Genomic DNA, 26,180 nt, shown 5'->3' on the forward strand with positions numbered 1-26,180 from the left:
ACATATATATATATGTGTGTGTGTGTGTGTGTGTGTATATACACACACACACATTTAAATGGATAGCCATCAGTCAGGTTCTTTGTTCTGGAACTTAAACTTGATTCAAAAGGGATACATTCAGATGTATCCCCTTCTTCTTTAACATAGGCAAAGAAAGAAAGTGTGCAAAATCTAGAGATAAAAAATTTTCTTGTTTAAGCTTTCACATTGCATCAGCATTGCCAAGCTTCCCTATTATAAAATGCTTTGAACTTCTGCTTGTTGAACCAAGATTCCCAAGAAACCACCAGGCATCATCACTATTTCTTTGATTTTGCAATCTTTAAGCCTCAAGTGCCATGACCACACTGAAAGGGCTGAACAAAGAGCACACATATACTTAAGAAATCCCTAAACGTATGATTTTGAAGTGGATTTAAATTATTACTAAGCATCCCAACATCCTAAAAAGGTTGCTGTTGTTTAAAAACAACCTAAGAAGTCAGAAAACCCAGGCTACGAATCAATACTATCAGGAGAAGAGGACTACGAAAGAAAGGCAGTTTTGTGAAAAATTATCAGTAAAGCATTTTGGTTTAGGATTAACTAAGCTATAAAAAACGAGTTAGGTCTTTGAAGTTGGTGTACGTGTCTAGATGTGTTTTTTTTAACCCAGGGAAAATGTGCCAACTTCATTATTTAAGAAGCTTTTAAGGGCTATATATTTTAATTATGCTGAAGAATAAATACCTTCATACTATTGACTGCTCTTTCAAAAATCAAGCTAGCAAATGAAAATTCACGGATCTCATTTAATGGTAAGAACAATACTGACACTTCTATAGGTTACACACTTGCCTTTTTGGTTAATATCAGCAAATGATATTAGTATTATATGTTATTAAAAGCTAATACAATATTAGAATTACATATTTTAAAAAGCAGTTTTGGAAAACATAATGACAGTGTTCTATTCCTTTTTTCTTTCAAAAAGAAAATCTAAAAGCTCTATTTGTGGCAATTTTTATACTTTCTATACTAGTAGAGGTACATTCAAGTCATAGTGAAATATAACTGACATACAACATTTAAATGTCATTTTACAGTAAAACAAAATTTATTATTTTAGGAGACACTACTGGTGTCTGTTGACCACATTCATTTTATTTGCATGCCCCGGATATCCCATTTTAAATCTATTCTTTTCTAGGGTAAAAACAAATATACAGTGAGAACAATTATGCAAAATAAGTGTTTGCAGCAATGGTTTACTGAAATGTATTGTCTGGAAACAATGCCTACACATTCATAGAATATTGCAAACTTTTCAAATGGCTAAATCCAACATGGAGTAGAAAAATTTACTGCTTTTTATCTATGACTATATTAAAAAGAGAGTGCAAGCAGAATAAAGAGCACAGCTTTCAAATTTCCTTCTTTTGCTAACCAGAACTTTAATTATAACCCTTTAAACCCAGCAGTTCCTTTGATAAAGATATCCAAATTTTTACAATTATATTAAACTGTAATTTCTGCTTGGGCCAAAAACTACATGTATTTATCCCTCTAATTAGTAATAACTAAGTGTTCGGCTTGTGTCAGACTCTGCGATAGATATTAGACATATAATATTGAAGAGGTAGACAATTTTACATTTTAAGATTAAAAAATTGTAGATAAAACCCTTTATTCATTTGTATTTACATCTGCCTGTATTTATTTGCTTCTAGAGGAAGTTCTCTAGCTCAAATTCTATGAAAAGATCCATTATTTAACCTCCTGGCACCTCGGTTTCCTGGCCTTTATGGATATAATACTGTACAACTTGTCATTTTATAGGATTATTATGAGGATCAAGTGAGAACTATAGATTTGTGCTGTCCAATAGTATTCCCTGAGATGATTAAAATGTTCCATAGCCTTCATTGGCCAATATGGTAGCCACTAGCCACAAGCAGGCTTGGTAAAAATGAAGAACTAATTTTTAAATTTACTTTCATGTATTTTTCTTAGCATTTCATTAATTTATTTGTAATTAACTGAAATGTATGTATTTTAAAAATTTCTTTTTTAGAGGCAGGGTCTCTGTCACCCAGGCTGGAGTGCAGTGACACGATCTCCGCTCACTGTAACCTCCGCTTTCTGGGCTCAAGCGAATCCTCTCACCTCAGCCTCCAGAGTAGTTGGGAAAATAGACACACGCCACCATACCCAGTTAATTTTTGTATTTTTTGTGGAAACAGGGTTTCGCCATGTTGCCCAGACTGGTCTTGAACTCCTGGGCTCAAGCTATCCACTTCCCTTGGCCTTGCAAAGTGCTGGGATTACCGCATGCACCACCATGCCCAGCCTAAAATTTAAATAGCCACATTTGCTAGGGAATACCGTATTAGATAGCACACTCGACATGTGCATAGATAGGATTATTATTTAACAAAATGAATCATTCAAGTAAATTTTTCCTGCAAATGGGATAAAGAGATTAAATAGAAGGGAAGTGGTAAATTCATTCAGTGACAAACTCACACACTTGTCACTATCAATATTCTTAGCTGTAAACGCAAAGGTTCAATCTGTTGTTACTAAGCTAATGCTTCTGTTTATATTCCTTCTTGAGCTAGAGGAATAGTCTTATTCATCTCTAGAGGAAAGCAGAAGCTCAATGCATTTTGACTGAATGAACGAAGGCAGAGGTGAGCAGATGAAAATTTCTCACCAAGGCCCCTGAGTTACCTGAGATACGCTGGCCACAGTACTTCATGGCACCCTTGCCACTGACTTGACCTGACATACATGGCCTTCTTCAAGAAACTACAAAATGCATCTTTTATCCACAAGCAAATGACTGCCTATGGAGTCCTTTGATTGTGAATTAAAGTTATATAAAAACACCTAAAACAATTAAGGCACAAAAATGAACAAATTTTAAAGTCTTTTTCACTGACTAAGGACTAGCGTGGCTTTTTATATTTGATTTTAGCCCTAGTTTTAAAAACTGTTCCTTCCATTAAGTGTTTTCCATGGCTTTCATTTATAATTTACTTACATATGTCTTTTCACACACAAAAAAAAGTCTTACCGTAGAAATGAAGAATATAAAAGGGTTGGTTTTTTCAAGGTCATTAATCTCAGTTTCCTTCTTTCCTTCCAATAATATGGAGTAAAAACTAATAATAATAATATCTAAAATAATATGTCAAAGGAAAATATTTCTTAAAGCCTCAGAGCTCTTAAAATGACACCTCAACACATGTACTTATTTTCAACACAGCAAAGAAAGAGTTGTTTGAACTAAACACAAACCTTTTCTCAGATGTGGTTCATTTTCAAGTACTATAATTGATAGCAACAGAGACAATTATAAGGGTACTAATCTAAGAGAACTTGAGGTTATGGGCTGATAGTCAAAGAGGTAAAAGCTTAAAAATAAAAAGCTAAGTTGTTAAAAACATCATTGTTCAAATACTAATATTTCAAATAACTTGAAAAAAATCTGTAAGGGCCAATCTTAGCTGAAAATAACTACAGTCAGAATTAATCTGTTTATATACATCGGGAATTTTTCTGCATGTATAGTGCTTCAAAAAAAAACATTCTAGAATACAGAGTGTGTTTCAGTGATATACTTTTGATGGAGAATAAATGTTTAAGAATCTCAATAGCAAATCTAATTATATGGCATCATCTTACTCTCGTGCCATGCATAAGCTTATTTCTGAGGTTTATTCCTATCAGTGACACTGTAGCAACTCCCTTATTTGGACATATAATATAAGAGCCAACCAATGGCAGGGTAGGATACAGGAGAAACAAAACTTAAACTCCTATACTGGGCACATTGAAGAAGAAAATACTACATAATCCTCATTAGGCACATTTTTATTATCGGCTTTTTGCATTATAGCAATAAACAGTTTACCCTAAACTGGTTTTCTCATTTTACTCAGTATAATTCTGAATTAATTTTTCTATAGTTGTCTGGTATTTCAGATGACAGAGTACTAATAAATCTTAAAGTACATCTTAATAGCCCAGGGACAGTGGCTCATGCCTGTATTCCCAGCACTTTGGGAGGCCGAGGCGGGCAGATCACCTGAGATCAGGAGTTCGAGACCAGCCTGGCATGGTGAAATCCTGTCTCTACTGAAAATACAAAAATTAGCTGGGTGTGGTAGTGATTGCCTGTAATCCCAGCTACTCAGGAGGCTGAGGCAGGAGAATCGCTTGAGCCTGGGAGGCAGAGGTTGCAATGAGCCGAGACCGTGCCACTGCACTTCAGCCTGAGCAACAGAGCAAGACTCCATACCAAAAAAAAAAAAAAAAAAAAAAAGTCCATCTTAATAATTTGGAAGACAATCTTTTATGGGAAAAATAAGCAAGAGAAAATGCAGTTCAAGTGGGTTACAAAGCTAAGTGAATTCCCCATAGCACTCCTCTATAGCAGCCAACCTGCAGGTGCTGCTGGTTCATAACGGAGATATGTCAGAATTGCACGTGTATTCTAAAGAGCATCTTAATGGGAAAAGAGAAAATCTAATCTCTGAAAATATAGAACATCCTTCCTCCAGGGAGGGTTACTGTTTTAACACATCTACTATGTGCCAAGCACTGGAAATACAAAAAGAATGACAAAGTCCAAAATCGTAACATTTCTACGGTTTAGCACAAAAAGCTCACAACTAAAAAGATCACAACAGTGGAATACATGCTTCTGCTGAGACGTGTAACAGGTTCCATGACAACACAGAGGAAGAGCCCCTAACCCAGACTGAGGAGTCAGCAAAGGCTCCCAGAAGTTACAACTGAGCTGTGGACAGATGAGCTGACATGTGAAGATTAGCCTCAAAGGCAGTGATCATGGAAGGGCATTTCAGGTGAAGGAAACAAAACCAGTAAAATCAACAGTGAGAGTAAGACAATGCAAGCTGCTCTCAGGATATATTGAGGAGGGTTGAGACATTATCAAATCTTTAAATGGAATCTGGTACATAATGGTGCTTGCTATGTAATAAGTAATATAAATGTGCTAGCCTTGTTCTTACTATTATCCCTTCTAGAAGAATAGTGAGATTTAACGTAGAGAGGTAACGTCTTACTGGAAAGCTGATATTTACATAAGCAAGTATAATTAGATGATACGCTTTTTAACAGAAGTAGTCCCATACTTGCTATAAAATGTAGGACAAGTCATCTATAAACAGAATTTTTAAAAATTAAAGGAAAGAAGGAAGAAAGGAAGGTAAGAGGGAGGGAGAAAAAGAGAAAGAAAAGAGGATGAAAAAAGAGAAGCAGAAAGGAAGAAAAAGGAGAGAAGGAGGACAGAAGAAAAGAACAGAAAAAAGAGGCAAAAGAGAGGAGGAAGAAGAGGGAATGAGGAAGGAAATAAAAACAGAAGGAAGAAGAAAAAAAGAAAGAAGAGAAAAAAGAAATCAAAGGAAAGGAGAGGAAGATGAAGAGGAGGAGGAAAGAATGGGAGGTGAGAAGAGAAGGGAAAAGAAGAGACAAGAGGGGAAGATAAAGATAGAACAACAGAAAAGAAATCCATAAGGATTTACTTGAAAGAAGTAATAGTAAAAGAAGAAAGAAGGGAACAATGGGGCAGACTACTCAAATGTTTGGGGCATGATATCAGAAAGAAATCCAAGGTAACTCCACGATTTCCAGCCTGACTTAGCTGAAAACAGGAGTAAAGAAGAAAGGAGGCAAAAGGAAAGTTGTGGGGAACTTCACTTTTACATATGTTGACTTTGAAGTGCCAATGAATACCAAGGTGGAGCTTCCCATCAGCTGGAAAAACAGGTCTTGGAACAAGCCATCATTTATTATAAGATTCCCAAATATGTTCCTGGACACATGAAAGGATGCAAGCATTCTTTAATCTTATATCAACAGTTCGCCTAAATATGAAAGGAGAAATGCTAGGCCAGGAGACTCTGTGAATTCCCCAACTCCTCACTATGTCCCACCCGTCTATTGCTTTCTGAATTCAATGAAATCACACAGCTCCAAGCACGGCTGGAGAATCCAGCACACTCAAATTGGACACTCTAAAGGCATTCCGATTTGTTCGCTGCTTCTACATCCATTCCTACACTGAATGTAGGCAGAGGATAAAACCTTAATTACACAGCCTTGGAGGACATAAATGGGAATGGAGTGTATCTCCTTAACATGTAATCTGCATGGAAAAAAAAAAAAAAACTAAATTGTGCCTGGTAACTAGAAGAGCATAAGACAACTTTCAGACCATCATTTAAATCATAAATTCCTAACACAAAGTCCTCTAAATGAGGGGAGTACAAAATAAGTCAAACACATGGATGAAATGTCCCTTAATCTGGGGATCAAACATTATATCCTTAATTGATTACATCAAAATTTGCACCTTACTCGCTCTACCAGAACTAATTTCTGCAGCAAAAGTACCAGGGAAAATGAATCACAGTAATTTTAAAAAGACGAATCAGCAAATTTAATTTTCTTTTTACTGATTTCGACTAGAAGCTTAGTAAGTTCAAATAAGGTAGCATTACACTACACGGAGCAGATAGCAGACAATCTCAAAGAAATCACCCAAGTCCCCAAAATCAATCTGATTCACAGAGGCTGCATCAAAGAGCTCTGATTCACCGGTCTTCTATCTCCTCCCTTACATGCAATTGGCCTGTCTTCTATTGCTTTGCTATTGGCAGTAAACTCGGGCTCATGTTTGGCCAGGCCATATATCAGTATGGTTTTGAAGACAGGCTTCCGTGGCCTGTCTATCCTGCTTTACATCCCATTCTCTCTACTTATGCAACTCTGTGATGTTGGGCAGGATACTTTAATCTATGCTGTTGCCTTATATTTTTAAATGGACACATAAGGTTAGTGTTTACTTCTAGGGCCATTATGAAGATGAGTTGATTAATACATGTAAAGAACTGAGCTCCATATACGCATGTAAGAAACCCTTAGTAAATTTTGGCTATTATTAGAGGCGAATCCAAAATTGGAAAAAAATAAGGGACCTGTACAAATTTTGATTATGTAAGCTAAAAGATGAAAGAAGTATGAATCAACTAAAATGTAAGACAGAAAAATAAATTTTGCATTTGACTTTCAATTAAAATTAAACAAGGGTTTATATGATATTCTGAAAATGTATACCATTTGCTTCAAAATGTGGATCACCTGATGAAGAATTCAAGCGATCTATGGTCTAATGACTGTCAGAATCCGACTCCAAGAAGGAAATCAGAAAATGAACAGAGCAACTTGCTCTCTCCAAACTTTCCCCATATTGGCACACTACTTATATATCTGTGTTTCTAACAGCTGTACGTATGTTGTAATTACAATGATCCAAGAAATAAAAAACACTGAATAGTCTCCCGACTTGAGATAGTTAGCAAAGCAGGCCACAGGAGAGGTAAAATGTTTTCTTAGGAGTTAAATAATGCTAAATTTGATTGGATCCACTGATAACCACAATTTATTCTCCTCAACATTCTGCCTAGAAAAAAATTCTGATATTCAATAAAATCATACATGTTCTTTTAAATGATAACAAATAAACCGAAAATCAAAGATGATACCAACGGTCATGAACAAGGTCAAAAAAGAGTTAACTGACATGCAGGTAAAGGGATTAGTAATGATAGTTGAACTATTCTACTAGGGTGGCTACATTATTTAGCTCTGCCATCTCCACTGATGAAAATAACCTGGTAAATATCAGACCTTTGTCTTGCTTTATGGCACTGGCATGAGCATATGTCTTATTCTGCACACTTTATTACTTGTTAAAGAGACACAGTCCTGAAAAAGAAGTGTGGGTTCATATGCCAAACATTCTGTATTCTATAGACAGTCTGAATTGATTCAAGTCTCATTCACCAGTTTTTCTAAACTGAAATTGTCCTCAACTCGGAAAAACAAAGAAACAGAACCTGCTAAGACCTACAACTTCCCTCCTACTCCAGATCAAAGAAAATGTGAAGGCAAAAAATAAATGTTTAGAAGTAAAATTCAAGACAAGTCCAAATAAACCACAATGAGATTAATGGTCTCTGATACTATTTTTTTTCAAACCAAACTGTAATTCCCTGCTCAAACGATTGTACTGATACATGTTAAAGATCTATAAACTCATACAATTAAATCTGTTGAAGATACAAATCCGAAGAATGACTTCCTCTCTCTAAAATCTGTTCTTCCTGCTTCTAACATGACATATTGTGCAACTCTGATAAAAATATTTACAACACAGAAATGTAACACTCCTAGCTCAAACATAAGACAGTCCTTCGTTAAGTTAATCATGTGATTCTTCTATTAGCCTTAGATTTTCATTAAGGGCCAAAATAAATTTAATAGCTGGAAACCAGTAGCTACCTTCTTAGAGTCCTGAATAATGCAGTAATAAAAAAGAATTTACTAATATGAAAAGGCAACAAATATATCATGAGCATCTGAACTTGGGATTGCATAAACACTTTCCCGTGGGAAGCACAACTTGACAAGACTCCTATTTTTATAACCTGATCTGAGTGCTAAAAGCTCCCCAATAAAGATGATGCAAACACCCAATGCACAGCACATTAAGCCCTAATGAAACAGCAAATGCCGCGTTGTTAATTCAGGCCTCCATTCACAAGCATAATAAAGCAGATTAAAAAGAAAGAAGCTGGCAGGGCGCGGTGGCTCACACCTGTAATCCTAGCACTTTGGGAGTCCGAGGCGGGTGGATCACGAGGTCAGGAGTTCGAGACCAGCCTGGCCAATATGGTGAAACCCCGTCTCTACTAAAAATACAAATAAAATTAGCCAGGCATGGTGGTGGGCACCTGTAATCTCAGCTACTCGGGAGGCTGAGGTAGGAGAATCGCTTGAACCTGGGAGGCGGAGGTTGCAGTGAGCAGAGACCATGCCACTGCACTCCAGCCTAGGTGACAGAGCGAGACTCCATCTCAAAAAATAAAAATAAAAATAAAGAAGCTGTAATTACCTTTTTAAGAACTCGATCTCTTGTATTATTGGTCTCTATGGCAGCCTCAATGGCTGAATACAGATAGCAAATATTACATGAAAAGCTAACCAATCATGCTGCATCTATTATTTTTAAAAATTTAAGCATGACAATTGATAGAACATGCTGGATAAATGAAAAATTGGGAAACTAACATCCTGGTCAAATCAATTAATTCTAAGCTAGCCATTATAGCTTCTCTTGTTTTCTTGGTAAAGAATTGACATGTCTTCTGCTTTCAGGGCTTGGATGCTACCTCAAGGTGTTGGGAGGAGAATCTGATACACGCCACACTTAGAAAGGACAGTCTTGGCTTTCTGATGGCTATTTACAGTGACCTCCATTATCCGGCTGGGGCTCTATCCACTATGCAGCACAAAGAAACATTGTTATTTGACAGTATTTTTACAAAGTTGTAATTCTTTGACTCAGTCATTTGTGATGTAATTTATACAAAAGTGGATATTATCAGTACAAGCATGTCTAAATTTCAATTATTCTTCCACGTATATTTGAAATAACTTGCACTTAAAACTGGAAATCTTAGAATTTGTTTAAATTACTGTACTTCTTTTTCCCAACTGTATATCTCATATTTGCACTCAAGTCCATTCAAATTATTTAAAACCATCCATGTCAAACCAAAATATAGATCAAAGCCATAGAGTTCTTTCAGTCTTTTGCTTTTGGCTTCTGTTACTTTTTTCTTGGCCTAAAATGTCATAAATCTATCATTAACCACCAACTGTTCTGAATGTTTTTTAAAAAGCAAGTTTAATTGAAAAGAATTAATGAATTCTTCATCTATTACTTCAATTAGCTTGAATGATGGACTTATATAAATAATTCCTAAAATTGAATGATTATTTGTCTGTAATACTCATATTTACCAACATCTTTTTATCAGAACACACACAGGCCATTAACTTACTATATGTTTCTGACAAAACGGCATTAAAGAAATTCTATAGTCAGCACTTTATCTCCCACAGCTTTTAGCCTCCACAAAGTTTAACCGCCACGGAAAGAATCTCTCAAATAGCATTTCAGTAACACAAACTGTGGGTAAAAAAGGAAATTTCAGATGCGTTTTTATTCATTTTATGCGTATAGAAAAACTGTTCAATATTTATTTCAGCATAAAGATATTAATAAGTTACTTATCTTCAGACATTTTTCTGCATCAGTATCTGGCATATGTGCAAAGCATTCAAGATTAGCATTTGCCCTACAAGTATATTCAGTGTTATCCTCACAAATTGAAGTTAACCCTTTAGATGCATTTCAAAATCCAATCGTTTGAAATAATCACACACTATTTCCATAGATTACTTTTTTCTATTTGTAGCAATATTATTTATCTTGGAAGAAATTTGATCTTAACAAGATTATGTTCCTGCATGCTCTCTCCTACCCCTTTTTGTCTTCCTCGCTGTGTGCTGCAAGGATTTAGCAGACAGCATAGTCGAGGATCAGCTGTTTTATTTCTAGTTCTATTAGTTCAAACTCAGATAGCTCACACATCTGTTTTACTTCTAAAATCACTGCCCAGGAAAAGTGTCCAGCTCCTTCTACCCAAACATAAACTTTACTATAAATAACCAAGAACCTAACAAATAACTGTTTGGGGGAAATGGAAGTGTGTTTAAAAATCTGAATTCTTCCAAACTATAGGCCTTAGTAATTTTCATTTTTAGAGCTTTCCTGACAGCCTAGATCAGCTTCCCTCAGAAGTTGTCCCTAGAGTGAACAAACTGAAACTCCTGCCGGAAATCCAGGTATTAACTTCATATTACTTGCTAATTATAAAACACCGTTTCACATACTGACATTATTCACTTCCAACCCTTTTATCTAAAACATGTATTTGCTTCCCAATCATAGTTTGACAGCAGAGTGTATCTGACATAAGACAGTGAAATGATCTTTAATAGACAGCAGTTCAAAGCATGTAGCTTTCATGCATAATAATTATGTTGGGTTAATTTGCTGCTCCACAGAAATAATTCTATTTGTGGAAATTCACAAACTAAGATAGAATTTTTAGAGTGCTTTACCAAGATGAAACTGGTGTTTAAAGAGTTCTTTTCATCTCCCTTAAACTGATAAGATTGCCATTCTGACATTTAAAGGACCAGGAAATTTCTCTTCTGATTCTTTTTACAAGTATTGCAAAATATGTTCATTACCTGTTATTTATAACCTCTTTGCCTGACTTTCTTAACTGGCATTAGGTCAACAGAGAGGTCTGAGGCAAATGAGCTATAGCTATCGAGTTGATAAAAATGACTGATATTTTAAGGGATTTATTTCATTAGTTCTCTGGGTACTACTCATCATTCCTAAAAAAGGTTACTAGCAAAGCTAACATGTTTTGAAACCCCCCTGGCCTTACAATACAATAAAAATCTACAAACTGTAACAAAAACTAATTCACTTCCTCAAGCTGACCATGAATTTTGACTATGCTAAAATTACTAAAATTAAATGTATACATTTATTTAGACTCAGTTCCATGTTTCATGCTATTCAAAATGGTAACAGTTTCCTTTTCCCATTTCACATATGCCGTAAACTAAAGACAGAAATGTAGATCAAAAAGGTAGGCTGTTTTTAATGAAAGTACAAATCTAAATTATTACTAAATGCTTTCATAAATTATTGTCATTTTCCTTAAATGCAGAAAGGAATGCTTTATTGGCCCCTACCAAGGTCATTCTCGTGTCCTTAATACTTAAAATCACATTTACTTCTTTCTAATCAATGTAAAATGTTATATCCCAGTTTTCATTTGCAATTATTTTGCCTTTTCAGGAGTATCCCTGCAACCGTCAATATGACCCGTCAGGATGGATATAAAATCAAATCCTAATCCAAGAGACAGGAAATATCCGCACTGAAAGAAAGATTATAGCAAAAGCCTTATAATCTAAAGCTGGAACAAGGCATGAATTATTATCATGTACAACCATAAAGATTAGTAACATTTTTGGAAGACTGTGAAAACATCAAATTACCATGAAAAATGTCCAGAATTGTGAAGCTTAGTTAATTCCATGAAAAGACTTTCCCAAATCAAAAAAGATGCTAGGATTGCATTCCACAATAAGAGGCTAAACGTTGTCTTTAGACAACTCTGAATATACCTGTAATGAAGTAGCTACGGAGTGTGTCCATCTCTTCTGCTAGATCTAGCGGGCTACCTGTCTGGTACTGGGACTTGGTTTTAACATGTATATAAGAATTCACATTTCATTTCTAATCACTTTTTCTGTACAAAGAGACAATACAAAGTACAAACCTGCACATCATAGGTCCCATTTAGTAAAACAGGCCTTGAAGAATTGATGTCCTGCAGCACGCCAGAAAACACAGAACGGTTGACCTTCTGGAAGTCTTTGGAATGGCTGAACTGCACCATGTTATGAAGGGCCAAGATTTTGCTGTCCAGCTCAGCATCCTGCCTGGTGCGGTTATGCAGTCCTAAGTGATACTTTCGGAAGTGCTTAATCAGATCTGTGGGGTCATTGCCATAGTAACCATATCCACAGATATTGCATTTAAAGTCCTGAAGCTCTGGAGACAGAGGTGCCGGGTCTGGGTTGTCATTCACCAGTAAGTCAGTTTTGGATTTATTCAGTCTTACACCCCCATCTGAAGGCACTTGTGGGTTTTTGGAGGCCACTGAAACTGGGCTCAAACCTTGACAATTGGCTTGACCACTCTGTGCTTGCCCTGTTTCCTCCGTAGCCTTTGGTGACATCTTCTGATCTTCCTTTGTCTCCACTGAGTCCCCTGAGGGGGTGCAGGCCATATCTTGAGGGTCATCTGCCTCTGCTCTTTGAGGAGACTTCAAGGGCTCACAGACTCCCCCAGCAGCTGGACATGAGAAAGCCAACATATTTCTGTCTGTCACCTCATCATGTGGAAAGGAGGGAAGGTTTCCTCCCTTACTGGGGCTTTCATAATTGAAGCCAGCCTTCTCACTCAGGACTGCGCTTTTCAAGTCCTTCTTACTGCTAGAAGATGGATCTTGAACATGCAAGCTATGTTCCTCCTTATGATTTAGTTCTGCAGCATCACTCTGATCCGTGTTTTCTGACATCTGATCTGCAGAAAATTCTTTGTTCTTTCCAGATACCTTGCTTTCTGTACCTATAGGCTCCAGGATCTGGCCCTCGCCTTCACTTGCAACGTTTCTCAGAGGGGGGTTCTTTTTCCGGACCATATCTGCAAAGATACAGGGAAAAGGCAGATACAGGGTTATTTGAAAGTTACAGAGATATAATTGTATCTGGAATATTTTACTTATGCAAGTTTTTTAAGGGCCATAATCAAATGCTTCCTCTAGGAAAAAAATCAGTTCTAAAAATAGCAAAAAGTTGAGACTAAAACAAACAATTTACACTTAGAATTACTTTTGTAACCAAGAGTGGCTCATTTATTATTTTAAGGTTGCTTTATGAATAATGAAGGATTTTTATTACTAGGTTTACCCTTCCTATTACTTATTCTTTCCTGAAAATATATTTTTGCCCAATTTCTTCCTTCAATTGTAGCTAACAATATATATACATGCTTATATATTTATATATGGTCAATATTATATATAACAGGTACATGTTGTGTTTATGAAATATATGTGTGTGTTTATGTTTATGGAATACATCACGTGTTTATTTATATGGTATATATATGTATACATGAATAACATAAATTGGAATTCAATATTGTTACCCTATGCAACTGGGATGTAAATATAGTTTCAAACAAAATATCTTCATTGTCAAAAAGACAGAAAACAGCTATGTTATAAACAGAGTGAAAACTGCCTCATCACTTTCAGGAAGTGGAGGATGACAAATTTCCAGCTCTGACCTACCAACAAATTTCTTTAAGCCACATTTGGAGCTTGCCTGAAAGTCAGAAGAAAGACCTGGTACACATCACAGTGGTTGGAACAGGTTTTCCTAGGACTCTGTCCAGCATGTTGGGGAACCCAATAAGCTCTGGGTGTCCATACACAGCCTGGTGAAAACAGTACCTGTTCCACCACCGGGAGTGCACTGGCAACTGACTAAGAAAGAATATTAAGCTGAACCATATGATACTGTCCTTGTGTCGCTCAAAACAGTAAAATATTAGTAGTTTCCTATGGTTCACCTTTACACATTAGCTCAACCACGTCTCTCAAGTTAAGTTAGTGACGTCAGTGACTGGGGTCAAAAGAAGAATACTGGAACAAATTCTTCCGCTGGAGTAGAATGAGTCAGAACTCTAAGAATATAAAATAAACTAAGAAATAATTTACGTAGTGTCAATTAAAGAATACATTAACAAAGGCTGGTCGAAGACTGGGTTCCATGGCTGCTGTTTCTTAATCACTCAGCTTAAAAAGCTGTCAAGTGCTGTGTAAGTCATCACCCCAAATGTCTCCTGGAAAATTCCACCTGTGACATTCTGATTAAATAAGACTTCTTTGTTAGCTGACTTCGCCATAAGGACTAACAGTTAGTTTACCACGATTATCCAAAATGTGCTGAGAAAATCCAAATAACATAGTTTAGTCATTTTCATCTATAATTTCTTCAAGTACTGAAGTACCACACTGGCTTTGGATATACAGGTACCTTTGCTTCTGAAAAGCTGGTCATGCAAAATTTTTATATGAATCACTGAACAACAATAGTGCACTAGAGTATAAGGAATCATTTACAAAGTAAAAATGTGCCACAGTGAATGTCAAAAATAGTATAATGGTACTTAAGAAAGTACACTGGGCCAAGCGCAGGGGCTCACGCCTGTAATCTCAGCACTTTGGGAGGTCACAGTGGGTGGGTCACCTGAGGTCAGGAGTTCGAGACCAGCTGGCCAGCATGGCGAAATCCTGTCTCTACAAAAAATACAAAAATTAGCCAGGTGTGGTGGTGCACGCCTGTAATCCCAGCTACTCAGGAGGCTGAGGCAAGAGAACTGCTAGAACCCAGGAGGCAGAGGTTGCAGTGAGCCAAGATCGTGCCATTGCACTCCAGGCTGGCGACAAGAGTGAAACTCCATCTAAAACAAAACAAAAACAAGCAAAAAAAAAAGGAAAGAAAGTACACTGTTCGTCTTACACATCAATAATGTTATTTGCCAAATATCTACAGAAGCTTCCTCTTGGAACAAAATACACATATACAGGATGAAAGAGTGAAGTTTCAAGTAAAAGTGGTTGTGTTGAGGCAATGTAAATGTGCCCGACTTCTGGAGGGAGGAAGAGGACTATGAGCTTCTCATCTTGGTGTTATTCTATTAGGCCTTAAAATTAACGAAGCCTGATGACCACTGTCAAAAAAGGAAACACTGGTCAACTATTTTTTTTTTAATGTTTGCATTTCAATGTCTTATGTGTTATGTCAACCTTTTAGGAGTCCTGTATTCTTTTGTCAGAAGTGACTAAAGAAGCCCTGGGAATGTGTGAAAATACACAGAAAACCGAAGGGCAATTTTACTAGTAGTCAATAAAGGGAAAACGGGGGGAAAAAGACTAAATGAGCAAGCTGAAAAAATTAGTTATCATTTAAAATATAAGTTTAAGCAAACTATGCACGGTTTTAACTTGGTCTACAGAAAAGGATATTTTAGGTGGTAATCAGACATTCCTACACATAAAATTGTGAAGGCTTGATACAACTTCTCTTACCATTCCCTCCAGAATTTCCTGATTGTTAATTTTTTCCATTACACATAATGTCGTCACTAACTATTACAATATAATCTTCCCTTACTGAATAACTGTATCATTTGTATTTTAACCATTTCTTCTTAAGATGACTAGAATCTAACACTGAATCACCTAAATGAAATGAATAAGGTTACACACAAAAAAATTAAAAATCCTATATCAATAGACAGGACTCACGAAGAAATGAGGAAGAAACAATCTAATTCATCAAGATTATCTTTCTGTCAAAATGAAGAGAAAATGGTTTATGCCCATATGTTAACGCCAGGGTGAGTGATTAGGAAAATGGCAACATTTTAAATAGCAAGGGAACCAAGAAAAAATACTTAAAAGTGAATAGATCCAAATATATTAGTATTTTAAAAATTAACTTATTTTTCAAAACTAGAAGAAGCTTTAGATCTAGTTGATTTATTTTTACATTGAAGATATATAATGGGTCATAGTTTAAAGACTACTCAACCAGCATCTTTAGTGGCTGGGAGAAAATATGACTTAATTAAATTATCATCTTTCTAAAATTTAAGTTCCTTCTTCTACCCAAGAACAGATACTTAGAACACTTATGACTCACGACTCCTTATGCTGAATAGAGTCCTTAATAATACACATTGCAAAGACTGTTAAACTGCTAAGACTTCAAAGAAACATCCGAAAGGTCGTTTGGGTTTTATTTTGTGTTGTGGGGGCAGGGGCATGTTCTTTAGTTGCTGTTTTTAAAAAAAAAAAAAAAAAAAATGTGCTTAATTTCATTGACTATACTTTGAAGTAGCTATAGAAAAAATAATTTTACTGGAATTATATCATCATAATTTTTCAGAGTGACAGATTATGTAAATATAAGCACATCTGTCATCCTTCTAAGTGGAAGAAACTCCCCTAGCAAGTCATAAGTTAGATACCATAAGACTATAGCCACCCTCAAGTTATTATCTCTAAGACAAATAACAGATTGCACGATGTTTTACTGCGTGCCAAGAACTTTTCCAGTTAACATTTTCACTTGAAAAAATAGATCACATACTTGTAAAATCATACCCAGCATTGACTTCATAAGGCATGTGGCTTTAGAGTGCTTTTTACAATTATTAATTCTATTAGTCAACTAGCAGGAGGCTAATGCAATTGTCTCAGAAGACGCTCGGAAGACACAGAAGACATTTTGAGAGCTGATCTGTACATCTGCAAAACAAAGCAAAAAAAAAAAATTTTCCTTCCTAAATGATGTAAACACATTTTCATGTATCACACCTAAAATATATTAATATGCCAGCATCATAGGCTGCCTGAAAGATATAAAAGCATGAGCAGATCTTGAGCAAGATCCTCTCCCTCCCCTGGGTTTTAATAAAGCAACAAGAGAAGGAGGAACATGATATAAAAGGTTATAGGACATAAGTCATCTTCAAAACAGACTGTGATGTTGGTGAAATTATTTAACCTTTAAAACCCCATCAACCCTAATAACCATAATACTTACCTACAATGGGGTGGGGGTAAAAGATCTTAATTTGTAAACACCAGCAAATGCTTTTAAAGGGAAAATCTTAAAGCAATTAAAATACGTAATCACAACAATGAACGCAGTCATTAGTTTTGGCAACTCTGTTTTAATCTTTATCACCCTACTACATAGCAGTACCCTTGATGCAGACTACCCTACCCCTAGAAAAGTTCAAAATGCCAAGTCCACTATGAATTGCCATTTTAGATAATGGGCTAAAAGTGAAGTTGAGAAAGAGGAGGTAAAGAATTTAAAGGAGAACTGCAAAGCTCAAAATTGCTATTTTAAGTCCTCTATTTAATTGTGAGATTAAAAATGGACCTCTGGGGCTAAGTAGTAGGGAGCAGGCCTACATTTACATTATTCTCCACCTGAACAGCCCATATAATGAGAATGTATATTATGTGCCAAGATATTTAGGCAGGTTAAAAATATATGCAGCTTTCCAAAAATACTCTATTTGTATTAATTTTCATTGCCGAGATATAAGACATTCCATCTGCAAAAATTATAAATTTCTACTCTTAATTAACCATATTTCCTTCTAAATAAAACAAATCTAAATTTTTTTTGCTTTCTTAGAAAATGTGTTTACTTTTATAAAAATAGGAGTGCATTATTTCTGTTACCATATAATTTAGACAGATTTATGGTGTAGAAATAATCAGCATTAGAGCTTAAAAATAATTCTGATAAGTATTTTATCTCACTATTTAAAATGCTTACATACATAAGAAAAAAAATCTTCTCCCGTAGAAGACTGACTGATGTTCTCAAGAGGGCACCTCCACAGCAAAAGGGATTTGAGTTTTCTATCATTACCTAGATACTGTAAATTAACCACTAGTGATTTAGTTATATTACATATATTACATATAAATACATACATGCATACATTTAATGATATATTCTTACTCCAACTAACCTTGCAATAGATAATCAAATAAATTATTCAACTAAAGAAATCAACTATCACAGTAATTTAAAAACAGATCTTAGATCACACATCAGCTCAATGCAGATGAACTAAAATTTATTTCCATTAGATAAGAAACTCTTTGAAGCTAAGAGGTGTAAATTCTACAAATTCTATATTCTTTGTAGTATCTTGACCCTAAGCAAAGTAAAGAATTAAAACCTGAGTAAACATGGTATGGAAATTGCATATCCAGTCTCTACATCTGATTTAAATCACCTGCTCATGTGATCAAGGGCAAGTCCTTTTGCTTCTCTGAGACTCTCTTTTTACCTGTACAATAAGGGAATTTGAATAAATTATTTCTAAAACTCCCCCACCTCTGTAACTCTACAGTGGTTCCGGTTAATGGCGCTTCAGTTTTACCTTTAAAAAGTTTGCCCAATTGCACTGGAAGATGATAGAAGAGTAAAGTTTGCCCAATTGCATTGAAAGACTGTAGAAGAGTAAACCACCAACTACTAAGGGTGGTCTAAATACCACTGAAGCCTATCTTTGCCTCAGTTTCTCACTTCCCCCACTATTCATTCATTTAGTAAATATATCCAACCTCAGTTATGTGCCAAACACACTAAGCAAGATGACTTTAATTTTATTAATTGTCATTAATTTAAGAAAGAGAGATATGTTTAAAAAGAAAATGACTATAAGGAACTCCTATTCTCAAGGAAAACTGACACTTTTGAGTATCTTTCCAAATACAATTTCATATACATATATGTGTGGGCATATACATGTACACACACACACATTACATTCTGAACAAGACTCTGAAAAAGCAGGAGGGCAAGATCCTGTAATTGGACCTCAGTTTCAAATCTTGTTGCATATAATTTTTAATTATAAGTAGCAGTTCTTATTTTCACAATATATAATGCCAGATGACATGTTCTTTTTGTTTTTCCAGCTTATAAAACTTCTCAACTGTTTAAAACCAAAGCTTAACACAAAAAGAAAAGTCATCATGGTCTTTGCCTTAATAAATATGTTTTCTTCCATGCTTGCTTGTATCACCAGCTTAAGAGTACTGAGTTATTAATTACGCATTTCATGTAGCTTTTATTTAAAAAAAATAAAAAATAAAAGAAAGAAAAAAATGTTTCTTTTGATCAAAAGGCCCCACAAAGAATTTAAAGAATTAAGCAAGTGATAGCAAAATAAAAGGAGGGTCAAATCTTGGGCCTAGAGCAAACTAGATAGCTTCCATATGAACAACATATACAGTTCAGTTTTGAAAGAACATATGTGTTTGCTCATTGGTTTAGGGGAAAAAAAAACACTTGAATCCTGTCTACTCCATATATACAGATCAAAATCAGATTGCTTAAGTGAACTATAAAATGCAAGAGAACATTGTTTATCCAATTCACAAACCCAAGAATCACTGAAGAAGTTTAGATGTTTTCTGTTTCTTCAAATTCCAGGGCAATACTTCAATGGTAGATCGCTTTTTTTGCAAACTGCTTCAAACTTCGTAAACTCAATGTCAGATCCTGTTCTTTCCTATCCATTTCTATTTAATTTGCTCTCTCTGAATTGACTGTTCCCAAATTTTTTAAAAGTATTTTTGAACTTCTTAAATCTTGTTGAGTTTTAAATGTCATCACCTTCAAACAACTTCCACCAAATAAATCTCTTATTAAATTCACATCAAACTAATCCAAGATGATCACTTCTATTAGCATATGCTTCAGAGCACAAAAGCCCATTAATAGTCATCTGGACACTAGAACTAACCGAAAGCCCTCTGAGATAAAATGCACACTATTTAGATATCCTATTTCAAAGGTTTTGATGCTAGCCCAAACACATTTTATTAGGCTTTTATTGCATCTTGCTATGTTCTCTAGATTTTAAATATCTCATTTCAAATGCACTTGTCTAGGTAAAAGGAGATAGTGTGGTAAGTAAGTAATAATTTTCTATTTGCCTAAATGAATCATCCTATATCCAAATACATGTTAGAGAAAAAAATTCATTAACCACTGTACTTTTATAAGAAAATTACAAAACTATTTTTTCAAAGACTTTAGGCTATAGTCACAATGACACTGTAGGATATATCTGGAAAAAAAGAAAAAAAAAAGAATGCACCTATTTCACTAACTAGGGAAACTAAAATAGAGCAAGAATACATCATGGAGTCTCAAATGGCAAGGGGAAATGATTATTTTTCCTTTCATAACTGGTGAGAGGCAAACATATTAAAATCCCTGATTTGAATAAGACCACAATTTCACTGTGCAAATTAAGAAATGTTACCATTTGTTTCCCTAAAGAAGTTTTTCCTTTTGTTTTCTTCTCAAACACACACACACACATACACAATTAAAATATCTGCAATGACAACTGTTGATTCACACAGGCCAATCTGACTTTACATTTGCACACAAGTCAATTTCAACTTCATCCCTACTTCTCTGTTAAACTTAGAATATTTCAACTGGTCTCTGGGCAAAGAGCCAAGCACAGTACTTAAGTTAAAAAAGAGTAGCTCATCGAAGAGTATAAATGTTTCTATTTATCTTGATGGTTATGATGTGAATTGACATTTTATTGTATGTAAATTAGATTTTCACTCATAACAAAAATAATGAGTGCTGTGCTTTGTAGGAATGCCTTTGACTATGTTCCCAGCATTTGCTGAAAACTATCACTGAATAGTAAAGGTAGTTTAATTTTTTAATGTACTAATGTTGCTTTTCTCTGTTTTCCAACCTGTTAATCAATAGAAAAGAAAATCTCAATTATTAACTCAATCCACCAATATAACTAACAGCTTTCTTAGTTCTCCCTTAAGAAATCTGTGTCAATCACTGCAAATCCATTTGGTAACTGACATACATATACAGTGTAGTGAATCTAATAGACACTTACCATAAAGATAACATACTGCAATTAGAATCCTCGTTGTCTTCACAGCACCAGTAAGCCAAGTATATTCAGCAAAGTATATTCAGTATTTAATACTACTACTAGTAGTATTAAAAGTGCCAAATCTAATGTAAGATTAAAAACGATGTTGTGAAGACATACTGAGAACTTATACCTGTAATGTACTCTGTATGTGTGCATATGCATGTGTATATATCTCTAAAACGAAGAGAAGTAAGTTTGTGCCTCCATATGCAATAGTTCTTCCTCATGAAACTAGGAAATAACTCACAAAGCACTATGCTCACCCCTACTGTACCACAGGGAGCAGTTTAAATGGCCTGCACCCATCTGAGGACCAATGGACTAAGGACAACCATAGATGTATCCAACAGATAACACAAACATTACAATGAACCAGTTAATCCATTCAGGTAACAAAAGCAATTTAGAAATTTGGTACAAAATACAAAATTTGGTTTAGATACCACCCTATTTAGTGCCGAATACTTATTTTAACCTAATTAGCATCATTTTTCCCTCTGACAAAAACAAATTACAAACACACACACACACACACACACACACACACACACACAGGAGTCATTTTCTCTCTTTTGTTAAGTACGGAGAAATTTTCCAAGGAAAATTGATCTTAAAATATATATATATATATCTGAAAGCAACTTCTCATGGTAAGATTAAATCACTTTTTCCTGACTTCTAGGATATGAAAAGCTTTATGAATGGGTAAAAAAAGTAAACATAGAATCCGTTCATAATTTGGAGTTGGATAAGTAACAGGTTTAGAAAGCTTCAACTCTAAGAACATTTTTGAAGAAACATTATGGTATTTCAGAACATTCTGCCATGCTCACCACAAGTTTAGCTAAGCTCTGCCTGGGATTTTAATATGGTAACTGTTTAAGGATAGACAACAAGAAACCCAAGACTTATCTCTACACTCTTCCCATAATATTAGCTTCAAGAAAAGAAAATAAAAGGAGATTCCTTGGTCAAATTAAGTTTAATGGAAACTGTATAATACATATCCCTCCCAGAAATCCACAATGTACATTAGCGATTACAGCTCTAAGAAGCCCTAGGGATTGGAGAGGGTGACATCTGTTCAATTTGGACTGAAATTTCCCAATCTCATTTGACTTTATGTCACATAGTGCCATTTAGCCAACAGAACTAATGTTCTGCTGAACACAGTGGGAAAGGCCACTCTAAGACAGTAATGTTCAAGGAAGAAATTTAACCAAGATTTTAAAGCATGCATAGTTAAGGAAAAAAAAAACAGTATTCCTTCATTAATTTGGCTAAAAGACTAAGATGTTTTGTTATGAAGTGGGCTATTTTGAAGAATTTGTGTTTTTTTTTTTTTTTTTTTTTTGGTTTTTTTCCTCGAGAAGAGCTATCTATATTAAAAGGAGATCAAGGTGTATCATGATTAAAGATTTAGAATCAGAATTTTTTTGAAAGAATGTGTAGTGGAAGAGCATTACAGATAGAACATTGGATTTTAAAAAGGGAACGGATAAAACTTCTATGTACAATAAAATCCCAGGTGTCAAAATTATACATTCATAAACATATGTGGATATAAACTCAATGTTGTCTTTGAGCTAAATCGATTATACAGATATCACTGCATAAAGAAGCTCTATTTTTACAACTGTTGTTGCCAATGCTGTCCAGCTACTGTGATCAATTTAAAATCTTCTATGCTAAATTTGTCGTTATTTTATAATAACTTAAATTTTATCTGATTAAAATTGAGTCAGGAACCAAGATACGGCAAAGGCTTTTAATTAAATATGGAACGTGGAAAGACCCAGGATTGCACTGAGGCATCTTCAGTTCATATAGTTACAATCAGTAGTTCTCAAATGCTTGCAGATAACTCAGATCTAACCCACATGCTCCTCCCTGGTTATTCATAAATCCTTTCTTCCCCACTCCACTCAGTCTGTGTCCCCAGATCCACCTGTCCTAACAATGAAGGACAGAAAACCAATGCCTGGGGTCACAATCAGTAAACACATGTCTAGTACAGACCCTATCTTACCCTTGAAAATCCCAAGCAGATCCCATAGCTTCATGGGCTTTTGAATTTTATTTTATCATTATTGCATTATCTTACCCCCAAAGATTAAAACAAAAGATCAGAAAGAAGAAATAAAATAAAAAATAGGTTAGGCAGATGTCAAAGTAAATCTGAAACAGGTGATTAATCTTAAATTAATTGTAAACACAAAGCCAGATAGACTGGTGAGATTCAAGCCTGAGAGGATGACCACGAGTTCCTTCTGGACCCATCCCACACAGCCTCTATTTTACACATTCACATATGAGAGGAAGAATCGTGACGTGATATACATGAGTAGTACTACAGAATTCAGGCAGAAATTAGCTCACTTGGTAAGTATTTTGTATAGGCAATCTAGGCAATCTTCACTTTCAAATTCAATATAAACTTAAGAATCTAAGCATACACAGACACACACACACACCTTTAGAAAAGATTTTCACCATCTGCACCCCAATTATTAATTTCTCCATCAATCTTGTTGTGGATACCTGTCATAACAGAGTAAGGGAATACACACACACACACACAGACACACACACACACACACACACATACACATATATAATTCCAGATTCAGGTATTTTACAAATAATTATGTCAGAGTTTAACTGGATGTTGAAAGAAACCAAAAGTCAGAGGTAGATTTTTTTAAGGCCTATGATCTTCAATGTTGATACATATTCTAACCTGAATTTTTAGCTAATAACAAAAATATTTCGTATTCTTATTATATGAGCCAGGAACTGTGCCAAGAGTGCATTATCTCCTTTGATTTTAATTTGGATGAACAATTCTTTAAGTACTATTATCATTCACAGTTTACAGATAATGCAGCTAAGACATGGAGAAGTTAAGTCACTTGCCTAGACACAGACCTAGCACATGAACAAGTTGGGTCTGAAGGAATCTAAAGACCACTGCATTTCCCAATGCATTTCTCATAAACACTTTAACAACAGTTAACCAATGCAAACAGTGATAACATTTTAAGAAACTTACAAGAGAACACAATCTACAAGATGCCATGTTACAAAGGCTGCTATCAGACGTATTTGTCTGCCTCTATAGTTATGTCAAGTAAATGAATATACAATCTTCCCAATATTCTCACAGACTACCAGATTTTCCTAACTTTTGAATCTGCCTCATAATGCCTAACACATCACCAACATTAACAAACTACATGTCTCTAAAATGGATTCACTTCTACAAAGCCCTCTACAATTTTCGTAAGTGCGTATCTTCTCTTGAGGTACTTGCCACTTCACACGAAATGATGTGTTTATGTTTTAGGCTACCGGTCTAGACTGTGAAACCCTTCAAACCAGAAAATATATTATGAGTCATATTATTATTGTTAATTCAAAATAATAGATATCCATTCATCTATGGGATAGTAACCAAAATATGGATATATAATAATTTATATATATATAGCTACATCTCATCAGTGATCGCAAGCTTTTTCCAGGTGCAACACACCTGAGGCTCATTTCCATCATTAGCACTGGCAGACTCTGATGGTGACTATTGCAGAGGAATAAAGTATAAAGGATTATTGGCACAAGGGACATGCAAGTTTTTAAAAAGTCAAGTGATACTATTATGCCCTTCCTCACAGTGACAGGCCTATGACAGAGCAGGCACTTATTCTTATTGGATGGATGGATAGATGGATGTTGACACACTTGGAAATTTCTACATATTGCTTTTGTCTTCAAGAAAAGTCTGGATCTCTTGATATTAAATAGGCTCAGGAAACTAACAGCTAGAAAAAATGCTAAAGTTGTCTCAACAACATAATAACAAACCAAATCAAGACATCCAGGGAATCAAGGCATTAATTTTCTCCTTATTTAGGCTGAAAAAAGAATCAGATATCATAGCTCCAGATCCATAGGCACAGATCAAAAAATGCACAAGTCATGAGAAATAAGAACTATTGAATTTACTTTTTTAATGGTAAATCACAATCATGTTGGTTTGATTTGGATTCCATAAATGTTTGTATAACTTTATACATCAAAAATATCTGTAGACTGATTACACAGAGGAAAGCTCATTAAAAATTGGCACAGTCTCTATATAGTGATAACTCTATAATAAGGGTATAGTAATCAGTAAAATGAATTTGTATGTTTATATATTTGGATGATTATGTATCTTTTATACATGAACATCATATGGTATGTAATAGGTTTATTAAATATATAATGTTTACTACAAATATATGCATTTGTATATATATGTTTTATTTACAAATTTTTCATTCTGTATTCTGCAACACTCCAAAATTCAAAATATACTGTACAAGTAGCATAATATGTAAAAAATAAATAGTTTATCTTTTAAGAGAATAGCCTGGAACATAAAAAGAATACAGAAAAGCCTCAAACATCTGGATTAGACTCCAAGAAACTTAAAACATTCAGAAGGACAAAAAACCAGAAGTTTAATTTTAAAATGCGTGTACACACACACACACACACACACACACACACCAATTCTCACAGTATTACTTCCTGAATTTCTCAAACTGGAAACAACCTAAATCTGTAACAGCAGTAGAATAGAGTTTTTAAAGTTGTGGTATACGATTACAAAATACAATACCTGTTCATACAACAGAATATTATGCTACAATATAAATGAACAAACTATATACAACATGAATGAATTTTACAAACATGATGCTGATTGTGACATGCCAGACACAAACCAACGTATGCTTTCAATGTATACAAACACGTGCAAGTTCAAAAACAAGTAGAACTATCTAATGTGTTTAGCAGTCAGGAGAGTGACTGAGAAAGAGATCAGGAGGCGCACAAAGGGCTTCTAGCATACTGGCAATATTGTATTCTTGACATGAGTGATAGTTACACAGGTGTATTTGTTTTGTAATAATTCATTGAGCTACAGACTTAAGATCTGTGCACTTTTCAGCTAGAGTTTAAGAGTGTGTGTGCGATTTTTCAGTGAAACAGCAGTTGCTCTGCAGAGAGCATG

General features: G+C 35.0%; 1 protein-coding gene across 4 annotated transcripts in view; it reads right to left on the bottom strand.

The window, feature by feature from the left end:
* The window catches only part of TRPS1 (transcriptional repressor GATA binding 1), a 259,896-nt gene that overhangs the window by 197,741 nt on the left and 35,975 nt on the right, over positions 1-26,180 (bottom strand). For 2 of the 4 annotated variants that reach the window (XM_023224892.3, XM_023224897.2), the window contains one exon: positions 12,294-13,222. In XM_023224892.3, the coding sequence (XP_023080660.1) occupies positions 12,294-13,220 (927 nt within the window). In that variant the 5' untranslated portion in view covers positions 13,221-13,222. Of the gene's footprint in view, positions 1-12,293; positions 13,223-16,743; positions 16,902-26,180 lie in introns of all 4 variants that reach the window. The other 2 variants (XM_023224876.2, XM_023224884.3) reach the window with 2 other exon arrangements.

Source organism: Piliocolobus tephrosceles, chromosome 7 (genome assembly GCF_002776525.5).
Source record: "Piliocolobus tephrosceles isolate RC106 chromosome 7, ASM277652v3, whole genome shotgun sequence".
NCBI lineage: Eukaryota > Metazoa > Chordata > Mammalia > Primates > Cercopithecidae > Piliocolobus > Piliocolobus tephrosceles.